General features: G+C 30.2%; 2 protein-coding genes and 1 long non-coding RNA gene across 3 annotated transcripts in view; 2 read left to right on the top strand and 1 right to left on the bottom strand.

Annotated features, from left to right (window-relative positions):
* Nucleotides 1-5,644, bottom strand: part of LOC140670886 (uncharacterized) — a 62,230-nt gene extending 56,586 nt beyond the window's left edge. Inside the window, exons 1-2 of the long non-coding RNA XR_012047642.1 lie at nucleotides 5,357-5,644; nucleotides 4,746-4,986 (exon numbers count right to left, since the gene is read on the bottom strand). This is a non-coding gene — a long non-coding RNA (uncharacterized lncRNA). The remainder of the gene's footprint in view (nucleotides 1-4,745; nucleotides 4,987-5,356) is intronic.
* Nucleotides 289-3,877, top strand: LOC140671300 (uncharacterized). The gene is made up of 6 exons (XM_072902557.1): nucleotides 289-462; nucleotides 589-751; nucleotides 1,131-1,265; nucleotides 1,545-1,715; nucleotides 1,806-2,005; nucleotides 3,160-3,877. The coding sequence occupies exons 1-6, from the start codon at nucleotides 289-291 to the stop codon at nucleotides 3,187-3,189; spliced, it is 873 nt and encodes a 290-aa protein (XP_072758658.1). The 3' UTR covers nucleotides 3,190-3,877.
* A 6,759-nt stretch (nucleotides 5,645-12,403) lies between the features above and the next one.
* Nucleotides 12,404-18,174, top strand: LOC140671094 (sorbitol dehydrogenase-like). The gene is made up of 5 exons (XM_072902154.1): nucleotides 12,404-12,588; nucleotides 14,076-14,330; nucleotides 15,876-16,113; nucleotides 16,231-16,409; nucleotides 17,613-18,174. The coding sequence occupies exons 1-5, from the start codon at nucleotides 12,448-12,450 to the stop codon at nucleotides 17,814-17,816; spliced, it is 1,017 nt and encodes a 338-aa protein (XP_072758255.1). The 5' UTR covers nucleotides 12,404-12,447; the 3' UTR covers nucleotides 17,817-18,174.
* Nucleotides 18,175-19,418: the final 1,244 nt, after the last annotated feature.

The following is a 19,418-nucleotide window of genomic DNA, read 5'->3' as shown; positions in this document are numbered from 1 at the left end:
GTACCGTGCGATTCTCAAAAAGTTGGCATCTCTCTGATTAACGAAAGATTTATATCTGGATTACGTTGTTAGCGTCACAAATACAGACAAAATGTTTAAAATTGCAAAATCCTGAAGAAACCACTTCAAGTATAGTGATTCCTTTATTGCAATATAATTATTAATTATCTAAAATTCAATCCAATAAAAAAAATTGTTTCTTGTATTTTTCAAATCCTTTCTTGCAATCTCATTTCCTCTTGTTCCATTTTGAAATTATTTCATTTTCACTTACAATTGGTGATAGACATGGCGTATGCAGTCGTAACATTCAACAATAATGATGTTTCCGAAGTATCATCCAATTGGCTTGAAACAAATGACGATGAACTATCATATTGGTGGCCGACAAATTATAAAAACACTAGTACGCTAATAGCAAAAAAATCTGAACCAGATAAAAAGTCGTGGGATAATTTGCCTGTGACCATCGAAAAATATTGCAGTAAGCATATTTCTTTATTATAGTATAAAGGAACATCTGTGACATTTTTAGTTTCTATTTATAATTAATACTTCTTTTCAGCGTCTCTTGAAAAGGCTTGAAAGGTTGCGGAGGATGCAAATTATATAACTACTGATGATGACCAACTCAGAAAAGGGTACAGAAAAGTGGTACCCAATAGACGAATATCGAGCTCCTCATCCGATGATGCCAAAAATGAAAATCAATCTAAAACTTCAAGGAGGATAAAAAAGCCACAAGAACTGCGTAAGGTTTTGCTATTTTATGATCTAATTTAACAAATTTTTTAAAGATTGTGATACTTTATTTATTTCTTTAATACCATTAGGAGAATATATAGTGTAGTATCTATATAGTGTAGTTTTTCCTGTTTAAATCTATTTCGTAATTTGCACTTTACACTTATTAAATTAAACTTAAAATCCCTATAAATTTCAAATCCTCATATCTCTTGTGGATTCCATCCTGAGCTATTAAGATAAAGCTGTTTAAAAATCCTTGTGCAGAAATCTCAATGATAGTTTACATCATGTCTGTAAACAATCTTTTTTACTATACATATCAATGCATATTGTATATACAACTGATAACGAAACATCATCAAAAATTAACTCTGGATTTTCAGGTCGAAACATATTATCAGATCTGCCACCGATTCCAAACAGCTCTGGCAAGATATCAGAATCTGCAAACTTTCAAAATTCACACGACGTCGTAAAGGCAAGAGGATCAAAAAAGTTCACAAAGTCACATATCATAAGTAAGAGTCTGAGCAGAATAGTTGACTTATAATTTTAAGATAATGTTTTATGTTCTGAGAGTCTTTGTCTTTAGTAACGCACAAGAAAAATCTAGAATACTGTATGCATACAGTAAAATTATTACTTTTATTAATACTTCGTACGATTTAGACATGAGACAAAAGACAGTATTGTAAGTTACTAAAGACATGCAAAGACTTAAAATATAAAACACGGTCTTAAAATTATAAATCAGCCGTTCTGATCAGACCCTAATGATATCTTGTGTTGTGCTATAGACGAAAACCAATACGACATAGACGAGGACGCAGAAAACGTGGATAACCCATACATGATTCCGAGTCCGGTTGCGATGTCAGAAACTCGCAATAAAAAAATTTTATCTGAAATTTCAACGCTTACTAAAAAAGCCTTCGATGGCATGGAAGTGGTGGACCGTAATCAGGAAGGTGAAACTCACTGAACTTATTGGTCTTATTTACAAAGAACATCTAATTACTTTCGATACTAAATATTGTCTGTCATTTATTCTGATGTAGAATATTCAAGAATAATTATTCAGATGCTCGCATCGATTCAAGTACAATTATGGGAGCTTCACCAGAAAATCGAATGCGGAAAACCTATGTTTTCAGGAAATGTCAGCCTTGTAGCGTCTCTTCTGCCATTAAAATCGATCGCAGAAATTGAAGTCTTTGAGAAAATAATCTATGAAAATCCGGAAATAAAAGAACAATTTGTAAGTTAATTCTTTATCAAAATATAAAAGATGGCTCTTTAAAATTAACAAAGATATTTTTCCTGGGCTATGAGAGTTAAGATATAACATTCATAAATTAAGGTAAGACAAAATATAATTTTACTAACAAAAGCTTAAACCAAAAAACTACATTACAAAAATTGAAATAAATTATATAAATTGACAATAAATTAACAAACATACGTTTCAGTCCGCATCTCGGACTCTTTTCAATGTTATCAAAAATTACAAATAACCCGGAAAGATTGAATATAATCGTATGCGATAACGCTAAATCTATTAAACAGATGTTAGAAAATTAATGTTATAAAATTCGCTTTGTTTACATAATTAAGTGTGGAACTTATATGTGAATCCAACCGCTCGCAAATCAACATTATAAGTAATATAATATCTGAGATTTTACCACCAGAAAATACCATCTTTACGTTGTTTAAGAATACGGTTACCTTTTTTTATTGTCCGATTTTTGGCAAAAACATTGAATAATGTTCTTGTTGCAAACAGACAATTCAATAATGTATATAATAATTATAATAATTATAGGAATAAGTGTTCTCAATCATCGTTGTCGATATCGATTCGAAAAAATAACTTTTTAATATATAATTATCTTCATGATTTCTTGCAATACTATTTGAAAGGATTAGATTTTATAACCATTACTCGTTCCGCGGTAATATTGTGGAGAGTTTAATTTTTGCCAAAAATGTCAAATTGTTGAATTTTTTCAAAATTTTTTTACAGAAATTTTATAAATATACCTTTACAAAAATTATATTTTAAATCTAATTTTTAACATTTTTTACTCGGAATAAGAACAAATATAAGAGCTGTATGGTATTTAGACTTGCAAACATGATCGATTTTTATTAAAAATCCAATAATTTATACTAACTTATGCTAATCGTTTTATTATCTAAACGTAAATAAAATAGAATGAAATAAAATGCAAAATAATTGATTACTTTTCACTTCATTCAATTATTTATCATAATAACTCGATCCATTATTAGAAGTTAACCCAATCAACCTTAATAAATCTAAATCTACTCTAATTATTATTATCTAGTTTTTATGTTTTACATTGTGTTTACATTTTTACATTATTAATTATATTAATTTGTTCACAGATGCTATTTTACATACATATCCGACAATGAAAGAAATTGAATTCGAAGAGATCATCGCAGAATGGTTCCAGTTTGCTAAACAACGACGAACTTGAGGAACAGAAAAAGATAAGAAAAAAGTAGAGAGAAAAAAAACAACGGATAAGACAAGAGAGAATGAGGCAAACTCTTAACAAGATTAAAGATAATAAAGACACTTGTTATTGTCATATACCGTGAAAAAGTGCCTTTGTGTCTTTTTTCAAAAAGTCTTTTTTATATTTTTCTTTTTTTTATTCATATAAACATTTATTATTTTATGTATAGTAGTATCTATAGGTTATTAAAGAAATTCACTATACAACGGAATAAAAAAGTCTGCAATTGCCGTCTGCAATTAACGAGTGATGCGTGACACCACATACAAATAATAATATATAAACTATAAACATATATAATGTAGCGTAATAAACAGGTGGGATGTATTATTATATATGTAACTGTGATAGCGACATTTTGCAAGAACCCACTTATTATTTTATCACAGCCATTATCACTCGGTATCTAGTCGATTTTAGTATCTATTAATATCTAGTCGATAGACAGAGTTTGCAGGAAATGTAAAAGATATATAATATATTAGATTGATTGAAAAGATATATGTTTGTAATATAAAAAATATATTACTAATGTTTTAAGTTTGTTTTAAGTTTGATTTTAAGTTTGATAATTTTAATCTTATTGATTTGATACACATTATATAATTATTTTGTTTGATGTAATACATTCATTTTATGAATAAATAAGAATTTTGAATCCATCTATTTTTATTCAACTTTCGTAACACGCTCATCACCTCAATATAACTGTAACATTACAATTATAGCTACTATTATATTACATTAATATAACAGCTATCATATTTGTTGTATTACAGTTACATTAATTGTTATGTAACGGATAACACGTTATATAACATGTTATATTGCTGAGTCGGAAAAAGTAACTTACATGTAATTTACATGTAACATTCTGGTAATATAACCTGTTACATTGCCACTACATTGCTGCTATATTACTTTGTTTACTGGGTTACCATTTGCAATTTTCGCAATAATTATTAAAATATTAATTAAAAATGCTCAGCGAATGAGCGCGTGCTTTTCATGGCTAGACTATGAGCCATAGAGTGTCACGTAAAGTATGGTTGTTTTTCGTTGCCATGCAATTCGCGTGACACTCGCCGCTGGAACACCTAGAGCGTACGGCCCATAGTCTAGTCATGAAAAGCACGAGCTTATTCGCTGAGTATTTTTAATTAATATTTTAATAATTATTGCGAAAATCACAAAATGATAAAGGACTTTTGTGCTCAGTTTACCGCGCTCTATCTGCTCACGAACGTTGATTCAATCTTTACCGGACACCCTGTATATATATACCCTCTAAGCGCACAACACTATATAATATTCAAAGCATATTCAAGGTATATTTTTAGAGGATATAATATTCCAAGAATATATCTCAAATATTATATAATATTATCCGCTTATAGGGTATATATAATCAAATAGAAAAAGACACAAAAGAAAGTTCAATTGACATACCGGACAATCAGAGAATTGTTGTGAAATTGTTTAAGCAGCTTCCAATCCTAGATCCAATTGAAATTCCCAGCTCTCCTCTCGAGAGAAGAACCTTTGAATTCATCGAATGGCCCAGACCATTGGCACAGATTGAGCTGTTTCTTCCTGAAACCCCTATATATATATATACTGCAGCATCCCCGAAGGTAACCCACTGCGTCCCGTATACGAGAGGAAAGCCCAAGAAAATTCGTGAATTTTACTAGAAGCATTATTAAAAGTAAGTCACAATTTCAGTTATATATATATATATATATATATATATAAAATCAACACAGTAACAACAAATTAACATTTTTTTTCTTTTAATGATTATTAAGGAATTTTTTCAATAATTACCAAAGAGTGATATTTTATTTAAAAGATTTTTTTAACGATTAATAAAAAGAGAGATTTTATTACTTTAATATTTTATTAAAATTTCTTTTTTTTTAATTTATATATGCAGTTTATATACTCATTTATATATATGCAAAATTATATAATATTACATTATTATAAAATTATCTTCCAGAATCCAGAATTTCTTTCACGTGCAGCAAAATCACACTAATATAATAGCACCATCTTACCATCTCTGAAACGTGCGCGCTATATTGATTTATTGTAAAACACATATGCAACTGTACAATTCGCCAGCGTTGTTCTCGGGGCCGGTTTTTCTCGCTCATGCGCGACGCAGTATAAGGCCGATATTACACTTGTCGTACAACAAATTTTTCTAACATGTTGATTGGCTTCAGAATAGAAAATTTCTAGAGATCCGAGAACTTTTCTATCCTGCAGCTAATCAACACGCTCGAAAAATTTGTCGTACGACAAATGTAACATCGACCTAAAGATACCCAGTAATGTATATGTTACAGTAATGTATATGTTACAGCAGTGTTGTTCTCAGGGCCGCTTTTTCTCGCGCATGCGCATTGAATGTGACTTCAGTAATGTATATAACTTATAAGAAAAAAGGTAGCTTTTAGATCATTTAGTTAAAAATTCATATACAAATTTCACGCTTTGTACCGAAAACTTTCACTTAATACACTAACACTTAGCACATTAACGTTATTTTCACTTTACGTGTCCGCGTATTTCTGGCGTCACCGACCTAGCCTAATCACTCCGGACGGTTATGAATGGACGCAAAAGTTTGGCGGAATCCGAAGTGATAGGCTAGGTCAGTGACGCCAGAAATACGCGGACACGTAAACTGAAAATAAAGTTAATGTGTTAATGTGTTAAGTGAAAGTTTTTCGGTACAAAGCGTGAAATTTGTATATGAATATTTAACTAAATGGTCTTAGAGCTACCTCTTTTCTTAGAAGTTACATACATTACTGAAGCCACATGCAATGCGCATGCGCGAGAAAAAGCGGCCCCGAGAACAACACTGGGCGCGTTCGGGAAGATACTATTAGCGCTAACAATGTCGTTCTGTCTTTGTTATTCATTAAAAATTGAACAAAGATAGAACGCTGACGCTGTTAACGCTAATAGCGTCTCCTCGAACGCGCCCACTGTATGCGATGCGCACATGTATCTCGCTTGGGCATATTGTTCTGATGCGCTCCCTGAGAAAGTAGACGTGAACTATGTCGTCGGTAACGATATAAGTTCGTGTTCATGCTATGGTTTATGTCCGAACTATTTAGATGAGATAGACAGAGTCATCCAAGAACCGATAATACATCATTCCGGCTTTGTCATAATTACGATTATCTAATTAAATATTATCCGATTTATTTTTCGTGTTTGGTGCCATTTTAATCGTAAAAATCTCATTAATCCATTAAAATTATTTTTAAACCGATAAAATGAAAAATAAAAAAATTTTATTTTTTATAGTGAAATGATATATGATACGAAAAACGCGTTGGATAAAGAAATCCTCACAAACGAGACTTCGGAACGCTTTGATGTCGTTCATCTCGCTTTCGACGCTCATCAGTCTCGCGGATATCTTATCTTATTTATAATATAAACATCTTATAAAACAAAAATTGAAACTTTTATTTCGTATTTTATTGATTTAAAAATAATTGTAATGAATTACTGAGATTGTTATGATTAAAATGACACCAAACACGACGTAAATCGGATAATATTTAATTAGAAAGATAATCGTAATTATGACTATATTAATTAATTAAAAATAATTCTCATGTAGCTAAATTTATATACAATAATTATAATTACTTTTAATTATAACTTCGTATTATTATCATTATTTATCACTTAAATAATTATAAATAAATATAAACAGACAACACCCAGATAGCACAATATTCTATGAATATTCTTATCAAGTGCGAATGTTCTCAATTTTGGAATATTATATAAATAATCAAATCAAATATTATATGAATATACATAAAACATTACAATTGGAAATTATATATTTATAATAGAAAAGAACATTCTTAGAATATTCGTTGAGTTTATTTATTGCACATGTTAATTGCACATGCGCTGTATTGTACGAAATTAGATTAAGGATAAAACAACCCTTATGATCAAACGTATTACGGACAAGTCTTTAGACGGCCATATTTATAACAAACGGACAAAAAAATGTTTTGCGTCGCGAGTGCCGTTAGTATCTAACAAAGTGTGTGGTGTGGAAAATTAAGAAAAATCAAGCATAAGAACAAGGTATTTTACTTAATAACAGTAAAATCTTATCTGTCGTGATACATCTCAAATATAAAACCGGTATATGTACACATAATACTTACATGTGTGAGAAAAAAAATCTTAATTTTAATAAATATATATAAGTGAGGGTATATATTCAAATATATATTTTTATTGTGATATTTGTATAAGAAAAAAGAACGCTTAAATAACTATTGAAATATATGTTCGGGGCTACCCGCCATTTTTCGACTGCTCAAAAATAGAAGCAAAAAGTTATTGATTTATTTTTCTAAAATAATTTTTAAAAAATGTTCTATTTTTTGTTTATAATGAATCAAAAAAGTTCAAAGTTAATTTCGTAAAAGAGAAATTTAATTAAAATTTGTTGAATATATATATTTTTACAGGTTTTATTTAAGTGTCCAGGGCTACCAGCCTTTCCCCTATATAACGATTCTTAAAAGGTAAATATGTTTATATATAAAGAAAGAGAGATTTTTTCTTTTTTTTTCTTTTTTTATTATTATTGTTATCATATATGTATATGTATATATGTATTTTCTAATCCTTATTTTAATTGATTTAACAGAAAGAAAAGTATAGGTTCTCTTAATTCTGGAATTCATCTGAAAGTGCATATAATTAATTAATCTTTGGTCTAATATGTGAAATTCGCAACCGGTTTGGATATACAATTCGACTATTTTTCTTTATTCTAATTTTTACGTTATTTTTATTTAAGATTTCTAAAACTTCGTGAGGTTCAGTATATTGATCTCCAAATTTACCTGGTTTCGGACCTTTTAACAAAAATACTTGGTCTCCCTGCTTAAATTTTTGTGGGTTAATTTTCTTATCATAATGGGTTTTTTACTTAATTTTGGCTTGTATAACGTTATCGCGCGCGTTTCTTTGAATCGTATGTAACTGAGTGATTAGATTTATTAAATATTCGTCATAGCTTGCTAATTTATCTTCTGATGCGAGGGGTTCGTTTGATGGAATTCTTGCTATTTTGCCAAAAACTATATCGTATGGAGTGTGTTTAGTTGCCTCGTGTACGTTGGTATTATAGTTAAACATTACGAGGCTGATCCATCTATCCCATTGTTTTTGTTCGTTTGCATATTGTTTCAGATATTCTCCTAGTGCGTGATGTGATCTTTCTAATGATCCGTTCGATTGAGGATGAAAGACTGTCGTGCAAAATTTGCGAATTTTAAATAGCTTAGCAACCTTTTTCATTAAATCGCTAATGAAATTTCGTCCTTGGTCTGTTAATATTGCTTTTAGTGCTCCAAGTACAGATGAATCGATCTACAAATGCTTCTGCTATAGTTTCGGAAGTTTGATTTGGTAACGGTACTCCCATGCAAAATTTTGTTAATTGATCTTGTAACGTTAAAATATATTTGTTGTCTCTTTCGGTTTTCGGTAGCGGTCCTACAATATCCATCGCAACTTTATCGAAGAAAGATCCAGGCGTGTCTGTGATTATCATTGGTTGTTTGATTTTGACAACGAGTTTTTTAGTTGGCATTGTAGACATTGTTGAATGTATTGTTGAACATCTAGTTTTAAATTTTCCCAGTAATAGTTATGCTTGATTCTGTTATATGTTTTCGTGACACCGCGATGTCCTCCCGTAGGTAGGCAGTGCATTTCACCGATAATAATAGGTCGTAAGTCCTTAGGAGGATATTTAATTAATCCGTTGCAAATAATTATTTTAGTCGGTGCATCGGAGAATGTTAACTGAAGTGATGATTTAATATTATTCCATGGTACATTATTGATCATTTCAGTCTTTGCAATACTAATTGTTTAATTTTAATTCTTCGGTTATATCGCTCAAATTAGTTATAGCGACGGTAATTCGGTTTAAAGTTATTGTCGGTCCTTCCTGTTGCGTTTTGCTAACGGGTAAGGCTATGTGGTAAAAGTTTTTATGTTTTATGGTCTTAGGTTCATTTAAAGTAAGGGACCTTAGGTTTGGTAATTCGAAAAGTTTTTGTGAACCAGAATTCAAAGGGTTTCCGTTAGTATCGACGAAATATACTCTATTGTCTTTTCGTAGGAATAATAGTTCACGGGATTCTATGACATTAATTTCGCGAAATTTTTGAAAGTGAGGTTTTATTTTCCGTGATTTTAGATTTTGGTTGATAATTTCCTCTTCGTCTTCTTCTTCAGTATCGTCATCCTTATCCGGCGGATCATTTTTTTCTTCGGATTCTTCGGTGTTGTCAGAGGGAAGTTCTTTAATCATTTCACTTTGTTTAAAATTTGATCTTGCTGTTTGACTTCTTGTTTGTATTTTATTTTGACTAATCTGTGGTTCAGGAAGTCTATTTAATTCTTCGAATGTGGATGATAATGTATCTGTATCGATTGTTTCGTCTGTTTCGTTTATTTCATATTCTGTTTTGTCTATCTCATCGTCTGTTTCGGTGTCCGAAAAGCGTTGAGTAAAATCGTCATCTTCTTCCTCTTCGTTGTCTGATTCATCTAACATTCTAGAAATTATTTCTGCGCCTGTTGGGTTATCTGGATTCAAAATTTTATTTTTTATAATTTTACAATCCGTTTCTTGAAGGTCTACAGAATTTCGTGACAATGCATCTGTGTTTACGTTAGTTTTCCCGGCTTTATTACGACATCGTAGTCGTATTCTGATAATTTCAATCTCCAACGTAATATTCTCATGTTCGCATCTTGTGCGTTTTTAAACCACATTAATGGTTTATGATCTGTAACTAAGGTAAACTTCCTTCCATATAGGTAAGATCGGAAATGCTTGAGGCAATAAACTATAGCTAGTGCTTCCTTTTCGTATGTATCGTATTTTAATTCGTTGTCGGTCAAGGTTCGTGAGGCATATGCTTTGGGGCGATCTTTATTTATTTCTCCCTGCGATAATATCCCGCCCATGGCTATTCCAGAGGCGTCCGTGGTTAAAATAAACGGTTTAGAAAAGTCTGGATACTGTAATACCGGTTCTTCACATAATTTTTGTTTTAAAAATTGGAAAGATTCTTCTTGTACAGGTGTCCATTCAAAGCGAGTATCGTTTTTCAATAATATTGTTAATGGTTTGGCAAATTTGGAAAAATTTGGTATAAAACGTCTATAATATCCCGCAAGTCTTAAGAATTGTTTAATGTTTTTCGGCGTCTTGGGTCTTGGAAATTGTTGTACTGCTTCTAATTTTTTTGGATCTGGTTTTACTCCGTCCCTGCTAATTACGTGTCCTAGATACGTTACTTCTATTTTCAAAAATTCATATTTATCTGGCTGTAATTTTAGATTATCCTTACGGAGTCGGTCTATTAAAGCGTGTTATTTTCTTTCATGCTCTTTCAAGGAAATAGCGTAGATAACGATATCATCCATGTAGACGAATAATTCTTGTCCTTGTAACCTAGTTAATACTAAGTCCCATTAGGTGTTGGAAGGTAGCGCGTGCGTTTTTTAGACCGAAAGGCATTCGATCGAATTCGTAGTGTCCACACATAAGGGGTTATAAAAACTGTTTTATGACAGTCTTCAGGATCCATTTTAATCTGGTGAAATCCGGATGCTAAATCGCATATCGAAAAATATCGCGCTCCTCCTAATTGATCTAATATATCGACAATATTTGGTAACGGATATGCGTCCCCAATGGTTTTATCATGTAAAGCGCGGAAATCCAGAACCATTCTCCATCGCTTATTTCCCTTTGAATCTTTCTTTTTTGGTACTATTCATATGGGAGTATTGTATGGAGACTGTGAATATTTTACGATTTCTCCTTCGACGAGTTCTTCTACCTGCTTATTTATTTCTTCCTTATGCGTCTGAGGAAAACGCTATTGTCGAGTATTTATAGGTTGATTGTCTGTGATTGGTATTTTATGCTGTGACACGTGAGTTGCAGTTAATTTTCCCGGAATATGGAATCTATCTTGACTGTCCGTTATTAACTTTATTATGCTGTCTCTCTCTCTCGATTCCGTTTAAATGTTCAATCTTAATGATTGTATAATTTCGGTGAGTTGACCTTCCTTTTCTTCTTTGGTGATTATTAAACATTTTTCAATCTCGATCCGTTGGTTTTCTGGCCGATTGTGTTCTTTGCAATTTTTCTTATATCCTATTATTTTCTATTATTTATTCTATTTCAATTTTCCATTTTGAGCTTTTTTTCATTTACAAATAGATATATTATTATTGATGAGAAAAATATTTAAGATGCAAGTATCAAGTGAGATATCTTGTGTGTATGCATAAAAAAATCAATTATATGTCTAATAAAAAAAAACAGTATTTTTGTTAAAAATAAATATCTAATTTATTATATTTTTGTCTATAGATAAAGTTTTGTCGATCAAAACGACTATGTACACACACACACACACACACACACACACACACACACTTACATGTATATACGTTTACATATACATAAATCCTTACATAACTTTTTTTTAATTTATAAAAATAATGTAAAAAATGTAAACGTAAAATGTGTAAAAAAATTGTAAAAAATGTATCTACTCGTGGCAAGTTTCTATTTTCTCTTTGAAATAACAATGTGTTTTCTTTACACCAAATAATTCTTCTCATTATTCTGCGCATAAAAGTATTGTGAGGCAAGAATTGATTGAATTAATTGAAAAATAAATACTTTACTATTTCATAGTTCATGTATAATAAAGTTATGTCAAATTAAATTATGAAATATCTCGTAAACCCTATAATTTTTGGCCATCATACCTTTATAAAATTTTACACAAAATATTTTAATACACAACAATTATAAATTATATTTTGTTGTTCAACATTATTATTTGTACGTTTACTAATGCACAAGTCATGATTCTTGCGTGACGTCAAGCTGACAATCTATACCTCTTACGAAATGTATACATATTTCTTACTTAACCACTCAAGATAACAAAATTGTTTATGTCGTAAACTTATAAATATCGAATGATAGCAACCGAATCAGTTAGTGTTCTAGATACAGTTCAAGCAGAGATGCACAATGGAATATTTGAGCTTTGATCTATCGACTAAATCACTTATTTTAAAAAAGCGAAATACTCTTCCTAAACCGGCAGCAAATGAAATACGAATCAAAGTCGCGTATTCCGGAATCTGTGGGACGGATCTTCACATTTTGGAGGTATAAAAACTGTTATAAATATACATAATTTTTCTATCATCAAAATTGTAAAATGTAAAAATTCTGTATTGTGATTCCAAAGATATTGTATCATTGACACAGCAAAATTTTACATAAATTTAATATCACAGTATTATACATATATATATTACATTTTTTTTTCTTTTGTGTAGAGAAGATATAAATATTAATATATAAGAGAGAGTATTTCACATTCTTTTTATAAGATAATAAGACTTTTCATTATTTAAAAGTCAGTAATTCAGAGTAAAATTTTGTTTAGGGGAGAATGCTCCAGTGATCTTGACCTTGACATATATTGTCAAGATCATTACCCTGAGTAACCTTCAAAAGGTTTAACCGTCGCTCGATATTTGTTAAAAAGTTATAATCAAAAAATTTTCATTTGAAAAGACTAGTTTTCAACACTGTGTACATTTGAGAAGTAAATATATGATCTGCTATACAGAAATATAATATATATCTAACATATATGTATACATATATCAAAGTTCGCGATTTTGTTTTGATTTCTGCGGTCAAATATGGTATTAATCGAAGAGTCAGTGTGCCATAGATTTCTACACGGTAAAAAATTTTGTGTTAAATTTGACACATTTCTCGTGTCCTAATTTATCTACTCCAATTTTAATGTTAATTTAACAGAAGGCAAATATGTAAACAAATAACACAAATAATATGTAAAAAATTAACACAAAAATATGAATTAGTGTAAGATTTACTTGTTAATTGTGTTGTTTTAACTCTTAGAAACGGTGAATATTAACTTAATGCAGAAAAGTTAAAATAACATAACGACAGTATATTATATTAACATAAGAGTATGTTAAAAATTTAACACAAAAATTTCTACACAAGAAAATTTCAACAAAAGTACAAAATGTTTTTTACCGTGTATATCAGACGGTTGGAAAATTATCAATTTTCTGAATTTTTAATATGCGTTTACGAATGTCACGAATTTCTTAATATACACATATATATATATATATATATATATATATATATATATATATATATATATATATATATATATTATATTTCTGACACACAATTTTGATTTTTTATGAAATTTTTTATGTGAGAAGAAAATCATTCGTGGATCTATTTTTATAATGGATCTATATATTTAAACATACATGAGTTTGCTTTGTAACCTAGGTTGGGTTAAGTTAATTTTTTTGGGGGGGGAGGGGATGCATGGAAGAGGCGAAGTCCCTCTCACGCGCATGCATTCAATGTGTCACATGTAAATAAATAGATCCATTAAATATATGCTTCATTAAAAATGATGTGAAAAAATTATGTTCTATTTTTGTAACTTTTTTGTATATAACTTTTCAACAAATAACGAGCGACGGTTAAAACTTTTTGAAGTTAGTAAGGGTGATGACCTTGAAAACATATGTTAAGGTCATTGGAGCATCCTCCTCTAAACAGGAGTTTTATTAAATACTTTCTTTTAGGGTTCTTTTCCATGTAAAGAGTATGAGCCCTTAACACTTGGGCACGAGTTTGTAGGTACGATCGATGAGCTTGGATCGGAAGTGACTATATTTAAAGTCGGTCAGCGGGTCGCCATCGATCCTAACAACGGATGCAATAAATGCGATCACTGCCACAACGCGAATTATCATTTTTGTAAAATTGGCTGCACAAGTGCGATAGGCATTTTTAGAGATGGAGGATGGGCCACACACGCGATTGTCCCGGAAACTCAGGTACAGTAATATACAGGATGTTCGGCAATAGGTGGGACAAAATTTAAGGAATGATTTTACACGATAAAATAAGACAAAAATCAAGAATAACAAAATTGCAATAGAGGCTATCTAAAGCTCGGCAATTCGCTGCATATTTTTGCGTCACAGAGTATTTTGAGAGCGATTCAGTCGATGTAGTCTACGCACGCCATAAATTTTGCGGTTTACCATGCTTTGGGCACCTTTTACGCAAATTTTCAAATATTTATAACTAAAAAACGAAGCCTCTATCGCAATTTTGTTATTCTTGATTTTTGTCTTATTTTATCATGTAGAATCAATCCTTAAATTTTGTCCCACCTGTTGCTGAACACCCTGTATACAAGGTGTCCCTCAAAAAAAAATGTTTTATAATAATAAATTGTTTAGTAAATTCTTGAAATTCTTGAATTCTGATCTAATTCCATTTACAAATTTAGTTTAAAAAATTGCATTTAAAAATCTTTAAAATATTCTCCTTATTCAAAACTTTGAACAAAAATATCTAGAAGATACCACAAATTGCCAGTAAATATTTTACAAGATTTGAGAAAATATCCTGAATAATCGAAAGATTAAAGTAATAAAATACAGACTAAAAGAATGAAGAGTAGTTCAAGTATAAATAATGAATTTTCTCTGTTATACGATATGATTATTTTCTATTAAAATAAAATTGATTCCAAATTAATAGAAAAGTTGTCACTGTTGAAAATTTATCACGAAAACAATCAATTTCTTTGAGACACATTGTATACATATATAACATCCTACACATCCTGATTAGCCCTGCACAAGAACTGTGTTTTAAATATATTCAAACTATTTATTGACATTAAATTTATATTTATTTTTATTATCCCACACATACACACACACACACACACATACATATATATATATATATATATATATATATATATATATATATATATATATATACACATTATTGTCAGAAAGATTAAGATCAAAGTAATAAATAAGGATCACGGAAAAAATACAAAATAGAAATGCTTCAAATTATAAATGAATTAAACTTTATTTTAAAAAAATACATAGTAGTGAAAACAAATAATAAAAGTTTTTAATTTATGAAAAATCACTGAACACTTTTCATAAAAAAAAAGTTCACTCTTTTTCTGTATAACTTTTAAACAAAATCATCCTATCAATTAGGTTTTTTTATTATCTTATAGTCTATATCTCCTATAAAAATTTTTCAGTGTACTTAATTGATAACGACGGCTTTTTTTGCTCCTCGAGAAAATAATTTGTTTTTACACTCTGAAGCATGACATTGTGCTGATTGTTTCTTTTTTTGATTAATAAGATTATGTTATAATATTGCAAAAGTAAAAATAGTTTACATTACTTTTTGAGGAAATAGGTTACATTACTTTTTGAGGAAAAATTATAAATTAAATTTATAAATTTCTTTGGTCTTAAACTTTCTGACTGTAGTATATATATATTCATATAATTCGCATCTATTGTATATTATTCATCTGCATCTATTGTTTGTAGGTTTATTTGCTTCCGGATGAGATTGAAATGTATCATGCAGTGCTGAGTGAACCGATGTCGTGTCTTGCTCACGGCTGGGATAAACTTAATCCCGTAAATATAGGAAACAAAGTCCTTGTAATAGGCGCCGGCATCATAGGTTTACTGTGGGCCTGTCTACTTCATTTACATGGTCTCAGAAAGACCGTCACTATCAGTGAACTGAATCAAAAACGCAGAGAACTCGCCGCCCATCTTGGTAATATAAAAATATATTGAAAAATATGTTGAAGCATTATTTTATACATTTTGTGTATCAACGTGAATAATTTTTGAAAGAGTTCTAATAGATATGTATTTTTACGCGTACATACAGGTCTAGATTATCAAGTTAAAAATCCAAACGATTTAAAAGAAGAGTTTGATATAGCCGTGGACTGCAGCGGCTCTGCTCCAGCAATGGAAGCGGCCATTTCTTTACTAGGTCACGGTGGTCGCTTGTGTGTATTCGGTGTCGCTAATCCAAAAGTGAAGATGTCAATTGAACCATTTCAGGTAAACTTATAGCCATGAGAACTATATCTAAGGTTTCATACATAGGGAATCCCAATTAAAAAAGAAAGCTATCTATACAGGGTGTCCCATTTTAATTCCTCTAGTGAAATATCTCGAAAAATATGAAAAACTCGAAAAAATGTTTCAGACAAAAGTTGTATGGTTTCTAGGGGGACATAAGTGCCATTAGTTTGACCTTGAAGAGACATGAAGGTCACGTGAAGGTCATTTTGAATTTCTTAAATGGAACACCTTATATATTTTTGCGTATTCTTGTAGCTTATCTCGAGAACTTTCCAAAACATTATGATAAAATGTTTTTTCATTAAACACTTTCGAGTAATAAGGCTTCAAAGTTGCAATATTTTGACATAAAATACAAGATATCTAGTAAAATATTCATTTTTCGATTATCTTAGCCTAATACTTTTATGCACAGAATAACGAGATAAATCAATTGGCGTAATTAAAACACATAATTATGTTGAAGTAAAAATGTGTAACTGCTAGTTGCAAATTCAGATTTTTTCTTAAAAATAACTATGTGTTTTCTTTACATCAATTGATTCGTCTCATTATTCTGTGCATAAAAGTATTAGGGTAAAATAATCGAGAAATGAATATTTTACGAGATATCTTGAATTTTATGTCAAAATATTGCAACTTTGAAGCCTTATAACTCGAAAGTGTTTAATGAAAAAACATTTTATCATAGTGTTTTGGAAAGCTCTCGAGATAAGCTACGAGAATATGCAATAATATATAGGGTGACCTATTTAAAAAATTAAACATAACGTTCATGTGACCTTCAAGTGACTCTTCAAGGTCAGATCAATGGTGCCATCTTATGGCCCCCTCGAAATCAAACAACTTTTGCCTGAAACATTTTTCTCTCCCGGGCTTGGTTTTCGAGATATTCGACTGGAGGAATTAAAATGGGACACCCTGTATATGACTTGCATTTTATAGCAAAACTGTTAATAATCCTAATAATATATAAAAATATTTAGACGTATTCTTCAAACGTATTTTTTATCAAATTAATTTTAAATTATTATCATTTTTTTTTATTTCTATAAATATTACGATTTCGGACTTAAGTTCCTATGTTATGAAACCATCGATATATTCCTTTGAAAAATTATTCTATTTTTAATTAATTATTCTGTATTTAATTATTTAATTATTCTATATTGTTTACAGATTTATAAGAAAGAGCTAACCATCGTGGGCGCGCTTGTAAATCCCTTTTCTTTTCTTAAAGGATTAGCTTTGTTGCAGCCACTATCTGAGAAATATCTCGATTACAATAAATTAGGAATTAAAGTATTTTCTTTGCCTCAATATAAAGAAGCTTTGGATGCGTTGAAGAAGGGAAAGATAAGCAAGGCTGTTTTCAAATTATAAAATGGGATCTTTATATGTTGGAGTGGATAAAAATAAAAGATATTATTTTTAGAAAGTTTTATTACTCATTTTTTGTATACAAATTGGGCTGAATATTTAATTATATTTTGAATGATAAAATGCAATAGTAGTATACACAATATCGTAGTATACACAAATGAGTATCTGTATAAAACATAATTATTAATATTATAGATATTATATATTTGATAATGTGTTATAATGTATATATATATGAATACTATAGTTATTACAGATATTACGAGTATCGTGGCGTCAAGAATTTAAATGCAAAATATGATATTAACAAGTGTAAAAGTGTATAAATTTGTAAAGGATATATAAGAACTGAATGAGATTCTCTTTTTTTTATTGAGATTTTATTTTCCTATTTTCACTCATCAAGGATTATATATAATATTATATGATACGCCTTGTTAAAAAAGATTTGGTTAACTTAAAAGATTTGGTTAATTATAACTGTGCAGAGTAAGTCAAGAAATATGTGCTTGATAAAACATATTAAATGTTACTTATACAGGGTGTCCCATTTTAATTCCTCCAGTCGAATATCTCGAAAACCAAGCCTGTGAGAGAAAAATGTTTCAGGCAAGAGTTGTATAGTTTCAAGAGGGCCATAAGATGGTATCATTGGTCTGACCTTGAAGAGTCATTTGAAAGTCACGTGAAGGTCATCTTAATTTTTTTAAATGGCACCCCCTATTTTTTGTTATATATTCTTGTAGCTGACTTCGAGAGCTTTCCAAAACACTATGATAAAATGTTTTTTCATTAAACATTTTTTGAGTTATAAGGCTTCAAAGTTGCAATATTTTGACATAAAATTCAAGATATCTCGTAAAATATTCATTTTTTGATTATCTTACCCTAATACTTTTATGCAGAGAATAATTAGACGAATCAATTGGTGTAAAGAAAACACATAGTTATCTTTAAAAAAAAATCCGAATTTGCAACTAGCAGTTACACATTTTTACTTTAACATAATTATGTATTAAAAAAGATCTGATTAATAAAATTATTTCTAATCTTCATGATTTATTGAAGAGATGGAAAGATAATGATTACATCTCTCTAAACTGCTACCGTTCCCTGTCGTTTAGTGAGGGTTCCCTTCCCAGGGCATATGGACTCCCTAAGATCCATAAAGAGAACTGCCCTTACAGATTCATAGTTTCCTCTGTTCAGACATCTTTGTACGAATTGGCGTGCTACTTACACAATTTAATGAAAAGAAATTTTCTTCTTCCACTCAGCCATGTTGACAATAACTTTGAATTGGTACAAAAAATTTCTGATATTGAATTACCTTATGATCACTCACTCATTTCGTTAGACGTTGTATCTCTTTTTACGAATATCTCTATTGACCTGTCCTTGGAAAGTGTTTCTAATAGATGGCATTTTTTAGAAGACAAATGTCAACTACCGAAATCTGAATTCATAAACGATGTTTCAATGATTCTTAACTCTACTTTCTTTACGTTTAACAATGTGATATACCGGCAAACATTTGGTACCCCCATGGGTTCCCCATTATCCCCGATAATAGCAGATATAGTACTACAGGATTTAGAGACC

This window comes from Anoplolepis gracilipes, chromosome 11 (assembly GCF_047496725.1).
Source record: "Anoplolepis gracilipes chromosome 11, ASM4749672v1, whole genome shotgun sequence".
Taxonomy (NCBI): Eukaryota; Metazoa; Arthropoda; class Insecta; order Hymenoptera; family Formicidae; genus Anoplolepis; species Anoplolepis gracilipes.
The sequence above is the reverse complement of the archived record's forward strand: the minus strand, read 5'-3'. Positions and strand labels throughout refer to the sequence as shown.